The 10,310-nt window shown below is 54.3% G+C and overlaps 1 protein-coding gene across 2 annotated transcripts in view; it reads left to right on the top strand.

Moving 5' to 3' along the window:
* The first annotated feature begins 298 nt into the window (after positions 1–298).
* HNF1A (HNF1 homeobox A) overlaps positions 299–10,310 on the top strand; it is a 20,977-nt gene continuing 10,965 nt past the window's right edge. The window contains exons 1-2 of one of the 2 annotated variants that reach the window (XM_045534651.1): positions 299–849; positions 8,306–8,505. In XM_045534651.1, the coding sequence (XP_045390607.1) occupies positions 524–849; positions 8,306–8,505 (526 nt within the window). In that variant the 5' untranslated portion in view covers positions 299–523. The remainder of the gene's footprint in view (positions 850–8,305; positions 8,506–10,310) is intronic. The other variant, XM_045534650.1, reaches the window with a different exon arrangement.

Genomic DNA, 10,310 nt, shown 5'->3' with positions numbered 1-10,310 from the left:
CTGCCCTGGGCTCCCTGCTGCTTCCGTTCCCAAACGAAACTTGCATTTTTCACTTTCCTGCCTTGGGGGTGGGACCCAGAGCTGCTTACCCCATGGCCTCCCTGGCTGCCAGCACCTTCCATCCCAGCTGCCCAGGCGCCCCCACCTCCCCCACCTTCCCCTCTGCCCACTCCCACTGAAGGCCATGGCTCCCCGTCCCTCCACGCTGCCGTGAGGCCTGCACTTTGCAGGGCTGAAGTCCAAAGTTCAGTCCCTTCGCTAAGCACACGGATAAATATGAACCTTGGAGAATTTCCCCAGCTCCAATGTAAACAGAGCAGGCAGGGGCCCTGATTCACTGGCTGCTGGGGCCAGGGTTGGGGGGTGGGGGTGCCCACGGGGCTTGGCTAGTGGGGTTTGGGGGGGCAGTGGGTGCAAGGAGCCCGGCTCGTGTCTGCCACTGGCCGGCAAGTGACAGCCCACGCGGTGGGGGAGGCGACCGGCGCGGTGGCCCCAGGCCGCGTGGCCCCGCGGTGGCGGAGCCATGGTGTCCAAACTGAGCCAGCTGCAGACCGAGCTCCTGGCCGCCCTGCTCGAGTCGGGCCTGAGCAAAGAGGCGCTGATCCAGGCGCTGGACGAGCAGGGGCCCTACCTGGTGGCCGGAGGTGGCCCGCTGGACAAGGGGGAGCCCTGCGGCGGCGGCCGGGGGGAGCTGGCCGAGCTGCCCAACGGGCTGGGGGAGACTCGGGGCTCCGAGGACGAGACGGACGACGATGGGGAAGACTTCACGCCACCCATCCTCAAAGAGCTGGAGAACCTCAGCCCCGAGGAGGCGGCCCACCAGAAAGCCGTGGTGGAGACCCTTCTGCAGTAAGGACCCCTTCCCCGTCCCCGCTCTCCGCCCTCAGCGCCGCTTCTGGGTCCAGAGTCCCCGGGAGCTGTGGCCTTCAGTGTAGCCGTCGGGAAGGGGGACAGGGCCCACGAGAGCCCTGGGAGGGGGTCCTTGCTCGGAGGTTGGAGTCCCCAGCCCCTGACCTGCCCTTCCGCAGAGCCCCCGGTTTCCATGAGCCATGGCCTCAGCCCAGCTCTTGGGACGGGACATGTGTCCCAGGGGAGCCCTGCCATGAGGGGACAGCAGGAGAATCCACAATCCAAATGCCTGGAGAACGAGGGGGTGGCGGAAGGTTTTAGCCACCACGACCCATTTGCACCTCCCAGGCCCTAACTTGGACGGCAAGTCCTCCGATTGTAGGCTCGGGGGCCAGAAGGCACTCCCGCCCGGGACAGGGGCCGAGGCTGGGGTTTTGGGGGCTTCCCCGGCCACCTGGGGACCCAAGCATTCAGTTGGGGAAGCCCAGGTCTTTCTTACCTGAGGCAGGAGGAGCCCCGGGGTGGGAGTTGCTCCCCTTTCCTGGGCGGCACAGGAACCCCATGTCGCCACCAGGTGCCATTAGAGGCCCCCCTCCGCCAGCCGGCTCCCCATCTCCTGGAGGACTGGGTGGGTCCCGAGCTCGATGCCTCCCCTCTCCTCAGCAGAGCTGACCTGGTTACTAATTACCCACACGCTTTATTATTTCTCTTTTGTTTTATAAATTTATAAACGGCAAAAGGCTCTGATAAGGCCTGTGATCATTAACTTGTCGGGATGGTGGCCTGGAGAGGCCTGGGCCAACCCACCTCCCACCCAGTGGGGGTGGGGGATGGGGGTGCGGGGGTGAGGAAAGAGTGGCCCAGGGGCTGCAGGGACCACCCCTCCCAAAGGCTCCGTGACCCCCATCCTAACAGCTGCCTGCTCACGGATGGTTACTATTTGCAGGGTGCTGTGCTGAGGTTTCACGCGTCTTAATGTTAAGACAAACCCTAAGAAGAAGCTGTTGATAATTCTGCTTTACAAATGGGGAAACTGAGGCTTACAATGGGGAAGGGGCTTGGCTACGGTCACACCAGCTGGTTGGTGCTCTCAATTGCTATATCTGGGGGCCAGGGGCCAGCTAGGGGTGGCTGAGAGCCCCCAAGACGCTCCGCAGGGGGCCATGCCTTTTCTGTCCAAGGTCCTGATCCCAGCATGGGGTGGGGGAGGGCTGGTGGATCCCTGCCTTCCCAGAGGCCTCAGGGAGCCTCCCGAGGGCCTGTTCTGGGGGCAGGGGAGCAGTCAGGGCCCCCTGACTTGGCAGGAAGAATAGGGCAAAGGGCCGCAGGCCCGCAGGGGAGGGGCGAAGAGTCAGGCCTCCCAGACCCAGGGCGAGGGCAGCCTGGATGGGGTGGGGCAGGGCCTGACTTGCCCAGGGCCCCAGATGGGACCGGGGGCTCTGGGGTGAGGGTGGGGGACAGGGGGTGCCAAGGGCCTCTCTTACCTGGCAGGGTGGGGTCTCTTGGTTGGCAGTCCCTTTGGTGGGGTGGTGGGGTGGGGGGAGGCTTGATCCACAGCCTTGGAGGAGGATGCAGAGGTCAAGGTGCTTCCTGGGGACCAGCAGAGACCTGGAGGCCGAGGGATAGACAGGAGCCAGGGAGGGAGGGAGAGGGATGGCGAGAGATGCCCGCAGAGCCAGGAGCAAAGGAGTCGGGAGGGTGGAGGGGCTCAGACCCAGCTGGGAGAAGGGGCCAGGGAGAGAGTGAGGCGCCCCAAGCTGTGAGGAGGCTGGAGTGCTTCGCTCCTGCCTGGATTGGGTTTTCTTTAATGCTAACAGCATGCTATTTACTTTCCATTTAAATTTGAGATGTTGCTATAAATTATCAACCCGCTCCTTGTTCCTGCAGAGTTTATAACTAACTACCTGGGTTACTTATTGCTCAGGGAACAAAAGGGACCTGAAAACGCCCTGAGGGAAAAAAGTGGGGCCTCTAGTCAGGGTTGGGGGGAAGGAGCCCGGGGTAGCGAGGCGGGGACCCCCGATGGAGGCCAAGGCCGAGGGGAGGTGGAGGCTGGAGGTGCAGAGGCAGCTTTCTCGGGAGAGGACACTGTGTAGGGCAGAGGCCGGGGTAGGCCCTGGGTCCCAGGCCCTGCTGGGGTGTCCCGGGTTTGAGGCCACAGCAGGACCCTGAGCTCTTGCCTCAAATCTCCACCCTTAGTTCACCGTGTGGCCTTGGGCGAATGTCTTCCTCTCCTTCCGCCTCAGTTTCCCTACCTGGACGAGGAATAAAATCAGTTCCCCTTCCTCCACGCCACCAACTTCCCTGACCTCACCCTGACTTTGCTGTCTCTCAGCACAGCAAGCTGACTCCCACCACAGGGCCTTTGCATATGCTGCAAAGCCTTTTTCCAGATCTTTCCAAGGCCCATGCCTTCTCCTTCAGTTCCCCGATGGCCTTCTCCAAAGGTGGGCCCCACCCCTAGTCACTGTTCCTTCTACTACTTTCATTTACATTTTCCTGTCCCTTGTCATTGCTTTTATCTTATTCATCTGTTTGTTTTCTGTCTCCTGCCATAAAAGTAGAAGCTCTTCAAGGCCAAGGCCTGCCTTGCCTTACTCACCACTTGTATCCACCCCCCATCCAGCCCAGTGGCAGACACACAGCAGGAATGAATGAGCAACTCGCATTTTCTGAGGCCCTGAGGATACCTGCTGTCCCTTGGCCAGGGCCCAGCAGACTGAGGCATGGCCCCGGGAGGAACTGGGACCCGGGCTCCTTCCTGGATGTCCTCCCAGGTACTCTCTGTCTCCGAATAGCTCAAACCCCAGCTTTGAAGCTCTCTGGTCTTCCTCATCAGGTGGCACCAGAGCATTGAGACCCAGGAGGACAGCAGCCAAGGTAGGACAAAGGGTCTGTCACCCCTGCCTGAAGCCAGCCTGCCTGCATCCGAATCCCAGGTCTGCCCCTTTCTAGCTCAGGAAGGGGATTTCATTTTTCTGAGCCTCAGTTTCCCTGGCAAGGCAGAGATGATAACACTTACCCACACGATACTTGTAGCACGCACACGTAGTAAGTGCAATACATAGAAGCTATTAGTAGTGGTCCCATTTTACAGATGAGCAAATTAAGGCTCAAAGAGGCAGTGACTTACCCAAGGTAACTCTTCCACAGTTCTGCAGTAAGGCCAGGACTTGGACCTCAGTCCTCCTACCCCACACTCTGCACAGCAACCTTGAGGGACAACCTTTACCTCCTGCCTTCCCCTCCCTGGTTGTTCTTGCTGTTGAACTTGACCGACTCACTTCCACGCAGTGTTTCCGAATTCCTGAAGGGCTTAGAAATGCACTAAACTCATTCTTTCCTCCTTACGATCTCTGGAGTGTGAAATATCACTCGCCCCATCTCACAGGTGAGGAAACTGAGGCACACGGAGGTTAAGCAACTACCCGAGGCCAGTCGGACAGTGCGTGGCACAGCTGGGATTCAAACTCAGATTTAAAGCCCCCACAGAGAAGTTAGCTCCCCCTCTAGATGAGTGGCACTTCCGGCTGGTCACCCCGTTCTGCAACCTGGGATGTCCCGAAACCCTGGGTGCCAGAGAATAAAGGCCCAATGCCTTGGCTGTCTGATCGCCCCTGGAATGGGGAGGAGGGAGACGTGGGCAGATCTTCACCCGCCTTGGGCTCTGCCGTGGGTCCGGGAGTCCCCATGACTATGTTATTAACAATGAGGATGATGATGATGACAATATTGTTCCACTTATTGAGCACTTACTATGTGCCAGGCCCTGCTCTAAGTATTTCCCCGCTATTTGAAGCTCATTTACCTTCCCCAGTAGCAGAGTGAGGTGGGTGTGGATTCACCCCACACTACAGGGCAGATGCGGATCAGGAAAGATGACACGGGGCTAAGACACAGGGGCGGGATTTGAACCCGGGTTGATTTGACTCTCAAACCCATTAGAATCGAAGCAGAAGATGCCTGGAGATTTGGCCTCTTAGTTCTGAGTTGGGAGAGTTGGGGCAGCTGTCCTGGGAAAAGTCAGGTTCTAGGAAACCGAGAGTGTGTGTGAAAGAAAGAGACGCACAGACAGACAGACGGACACAATGAGTGAGAGAGAGAGATTCAGTAGGTTCTAGAAAAAAGTGGCACAGGCACCTTGTCCCCCAGAAGGAAAAGCCAGGCCCTCTCAGCTCTCTGTCTCCTAACTAGCGTTTTAAATTCACTTTCGCTGTTGTGAATTTAGTGTCCAACCCTACCAGGAATTGTCTAAAAACAGAAAGTTCACACGAGCTCGCTGTAACCCGTTTGCCGTCCATTTTCACGTTCAAGTTCTGTCTATTTCTACGTGTTGCACACGCACGTGTGAAGGGTGCCTGGCCTTTGTTTTATTTTCAAGTTCACTTTAAATCTGACCTGGGGTGAGAGAACGGGGGAGGGGGGAATAGGGAATCAGGTGGGTAGGGACAGATAGCAAACCTTTAGCTTGAGCCCAGGAGGGGCCCTGTTCCGAGGGAGACTGACCCGGTTCTCTGGGGGAGAGAGAAGGGGGGCACGCACGGGAGGGTGATGACTGTGGTTGGGGGAGGGGAGGCCATCGGGCAGCCCAGGTCTGGGATCAGATAAACATGTTTGCCACCGAAGCACAAGGCTGGACTTTGCCCTGCCCTTCCCTCCCAGCCCTGAGTTGCACCCAGGGAAGGGAGGCCGGTGGAGAAGAGTGGATCCAAGGAACCAGAAGCTGGGGAGAGGTCTGGGGGAGGGGTCCCAGCAATGTGAAATATTCTTGAGTCCCAACTAGGTCACCTGGACCAAGCGACTTCACCTTTCTGAGTCTCAGTTTTCTCGTCTGTGAAATGGGCATACAAGTAGCACCTACTTCCTGGGGATGGCATAAGATCTGAATGGCCAGCACTGAGCACAGTGCCCGGCTTCCAGCGAAGCCTCGAGAAACGGGAACTCTCAGGTCTTTACTCAAATGGGACTTTGCTGTCTCTACTGCTGACTGGTTTCAGTTTATCTGTCCCTACCTTCTTTTCATCCCTGCCTGTCTGAGAACCGCCGATAAAAGACGAGGGAGTCAGAGGGCCCAGGCTGGTGAAGGGCTCTGTGCCCTCCCATGGGAGAAGGGTGCTGCCGGGGGCTGGTTCTTTGAGGAAGGCAGGGTGGGTGGGCTTCAGAGTGCAGGGGGCTGATTTGAGTTGTTTACAATTCAATTTTAAATATTACATAAGCATATACAGTATATTATATCATATATCACATACTTTAAAAGGTGCACAAGGGCAACAGAGAAAACTGTGCCCTTAGCCCTACCCCCAGCAGCCCATGCTCCTCTGGCGGCAACCAGTGTCGCCAATTCCGCGTGTGCCCCTGGTATGTCACACGTGCACAAATATGCAGAAAGCCCCCTTTACCTCACTTCTAATTTTATACAAATAACAGCATAGCAGACGTACCAGGTAAACTCTGCTCCATCTGGGCGCACAGAGCTTCCTCCGTGGGATTTTACGGTCCCATTGAACGGATGCGCCACAGTTCAGTTCATCAGTGTCCCCTGGCCGGGCGCCCTGGTTGTTTCCAGTCGTTTGCTGGGGCAAGCAACGTGGCAACGAATTGCCTTCTCCACGCGGCATTTGTCATCCGTGCCGATGTTGGAAGGCTCAAATGCTAGAAGCGAATTGTTGAGTGAAGCAGGGAGAGCCCGCGCTTTGGAATCACGCAGACCCGGGTTCAAATCCCCGTCTGCCTGTTCCGGCGCTGTTGCACTGAGCTATATTTATCCGACGTGAATTTGTAATTATGGGCTCAGGAGAGCGGGAAAGAGAGGTGGGTTGAGGCAGGGAAGGAGAGGACGAGAGAGAATTCACAGGGTTCGGGCAGTCTGACCCGTTCCATTGTCCACAGGGAGACCCACGGGGGGCAGAGGACGGGGACATGATTCACAGTGGCATCGGGTCCCTTGAGTCTGTCTAGCGGGAGAATCTCAGCCCTCGCAGTGGGACTCTGGTGCTCACACACACACACTTTTGGTACAATGAGGCCTCTAAATGCCACCCCCCTCACCCGGGACTGTGGGGAGCCGGCCCGGCCACAGCCAAGGGTGTAGCGCGGACGAGCAGGAGGCGTCTTGACCCTGTGTGGCTTCTGCCCGACAGGCTGACTTAGAACCGAATCCCTCCAGGCAGGATGTGACTCTGCTGGGCCGGCCGTGAGACCTCAGACAACAGAAGCAAGTGATGCAAATTCTCCGAGCCTCAGTGGCCCTGGCTGTAAAATGGGAGAATCCGTATTTCTCTCCCTGTTTTCAGACTTAATGTTTTTCTTTTTCCAGTAGGTCTCCCTCGACCATCCATCTATCCATCCATCTATCCACCCATCCATCCACCCACCTATGTATGCATCCACCTTACTGCCCATCTATCCATCCAACCACTTACCATCCATCCATCAGTCCACTCACCCATCTACATATCCATCCACCCTACTGCCCATCTATCCATCCATCCACCCACTTACCTACATATCCATCCACCCTGCCATCTGTCCATCCATCCATTCACATATCCATCCACCCTACTGCCCATCTATCCATCCAACCACTTACCATCCATCCATCAGTCCACTCACCTATCTACATATCCATCCACCCTACTGCCCATCTATCCATCCATCCACCCACTTACCTACATATCTATCCACCCTGCCATCTGTCCATCCATCCATTCACATATCCATCCACCCTACTGCCCATCTATCCATCTATCCACCCTACCATCCATCCATCCATCCTACCGTCCGTCCATCCATCCATCCACCCTACCATCCATCCATCCATCCACCCTACCATCCATCCATCCATCCATCCACTCATCCATCCACATATCCATCCACGTTACCATCCATCCATCCATCCATCCACTCATTCACTCCTTTATCCATCGATGGCATATTCTGCATCAGGCCCACTTTGGGTGCTGAGAACCTGTCAGTTCCTGCCCCCAAGCTGTTTATAGTCTGTCATGGTGGATAAGACACAGTCACAAATAACATTTCCAGGTAGGATGAGGGGAGGAGCGTTAAACGAGGCACAAAGGCGAGGACCCTCCTTATCTGGCTTGTGCCGCTTCTGGGGGGGAGTCTGCTCGTGTCTAATCTGTGTCCATGTTTCTAAACCTTTACCTGCTCCAATGTCTGTCCATGGGCCTATGTCCACATGTCTGTTGTGTGTTTGTGTCTACAAGTCTCTGGCCCCATGTCCGTGTGTTTGTGTCCCTGTGTCCTGGCATGGATGGCCACACCTCCCTCTCTCTGAGTCCAGGTGCCAGAGGCCCCTGGGCTTCATAACTGCTTTAAGCCACAATCCCCACCCCCCAGGGCTGACAGGCGTTCTGACACCCAGGACCCCAGTCGCACCTACAGGGGGACACCCCCTGCTGAGCACACCCTGTCCCCATCTTTGCCCTCCTCCCAGGGAGGACCCGTGGCGCGTGGCGAAGATGGTCAAGTCCTACCTGCAGCAGCACAACATCCCACAGCGCGAGGTGGTCGACACCACTGGCCTCAACCAGTCCCACCTGTCCCAGCACCTCAACAAGGGCACTCCCATGAAGACGCAGAAGCGGGCTGCCCTGTACACCTGGTACGTCCGCAAGCAGCGAGAGGTGGCCCAGCGTAAGTAATGACCCCAGCCCATGTCTTCCCTGGCAGGGTCCAGGACTCTCCCCGACCCACAGGTGGGGGCTGGAAGCTTCCCTAGCTCCATTATACAGACATAGACTGAGAGGAAGTCGTGGGGTTCAACCCGCATTGATTTCCTATTCTGCACCAGGCAGTGTGGGGGAGGGGACCGGGGCTGGTCTTGGGCAACCAAAGATGGATGAAGCTCCGGGTCCCTGACTTCACAAGAGCTCACTGTTAAGTGCACAAGCAGGAGAAAAGGTCATTGCGATCCACTGAGACATGTGATAATAGCAATAGTGACAACCATAATAGCTAGTGTTTATCAAGCGTTTATCTGGTCAGTGCAGAGTATGCACAAAGTGTTTCAGGGTGACGAGCTGACTGCAGAGGAGGGAATGATCTATTCTTCCGCAGGGAGGCAGAGCTATCAGGGAGGTTCACACTGGAAGTGTAACCTTTAGACTAGGTTTTAAAGTGTGAGTTGAGTTTTGACTCACAGAGATGCAGGGAAGGGTGTTTCGGCAGAAGGAACAGCATGAGTCAAGGCTCAAACGTGAGGTGCATGCTCAGGGACTCTTCCACCGCAAACCCAGGAAGACCTGAGCACTCTACACTCAGGAAATGGTGGGTTTCCTTATGCAGGCTTTAAACCCACCACGTCCCAAGTGGACTGTCACCGTTTTGAGCCTCTGTCTAGGTGAAAAATTTTTTTTTGAATTTTAAAAAATTAATTATCCAGGTTTTTAAAAAGGCAACATGCACTTGGTTAAAAAAGGAAGAAAAAAGTTTACAATAAAAATTAGGTGTTCTTTCCCTAAAGCAGCCGCTGGCATTCCCAGTCTCCTGCGTAACCTTCCAGAGATATTTTATGCATACACTAGCTACAGATACGTTGTTTTCCTGCTTTTTTTCTGGTTAATGGGAACGTACAATACATACTATTTTGGCACCTTGCTTTTTCCCTCTTAGCAATAAATTCTGTACATCTTTTCACATCGGCACTGAGAGATGGACTGATTTCATTCTTTTAAAGGCTGCTGTCTATTGTTTGGAAGTATTATTCATTTAACTGGCCCCCTACTGAAGGACTTTTAGGGTTTTTCCAATATACTAATACAACCAACTGCTGCAAAGAACATCTGTATTTATATAAGTTCATGCTCACACGTGTGTTTGTAGGATAAATTTCCTAGAAGTAGAATGCTGGGTCAGACAGTAGATACTTTAAAATCTTTGCTAGATAATGCCATAGTTCCTTTCAAAGAGGTTGTACCAATGTACACTTCCACCAACAGTCAAAATCACTACTGAAAAAAATAATGTATATGTTATAATAGACATCTCTAATCCTTACACTACACCTAGCTCTCATCCCAATTGTCAGGGTGTTTACTCTCTACTATACTATAATATGCACTTGGCAAAACAGTACAAAACAGTACATCTTTGGACTATTTTAATTTGTATGAAAAGAAACCATAAAGAGTTATTTTCAACATCTGCTAGAACTAGGTTTAGCTTCGGAGAGAAATTGAATGTCTTCTCCCAAAACCATCGCTGGAAGAAATTTTCCCACGTGAAACAAAATGCATTTTTTAAGTCTAACAGTTAGAAATGTAATCAAGGATTTCAGCCTAGAGCTGAGAAAAATGAAGCAAACTGTGGCCCAAATTGCCTTCCCCTGAGAATTTGTAATTTTAAAGGAGAAACTGGAGAATTTGAGATACGAGAACATTCAAGATAGGAGATCCTTTTAGGAACAGGGACAGAACCCCAATTTAAACTGATCTAAGTAA

Source organism: Lemur catta, chromosome 21 (genome assembly GCF_020740605.2).
Source record: "Lemur catta isolate mLemCat1 chromosome 21, mLemCat1.pri, whole genome shotgun sequence".
Taxonomy (NCBI): Eukaryota; Metazoa; Chordata; class Mammalia; order Primates; family Lemuridae; genus Lemur; species Lemur catta.
This window is presented reverse-complemented; position numbering and strand designations above follow the sequence as displayed.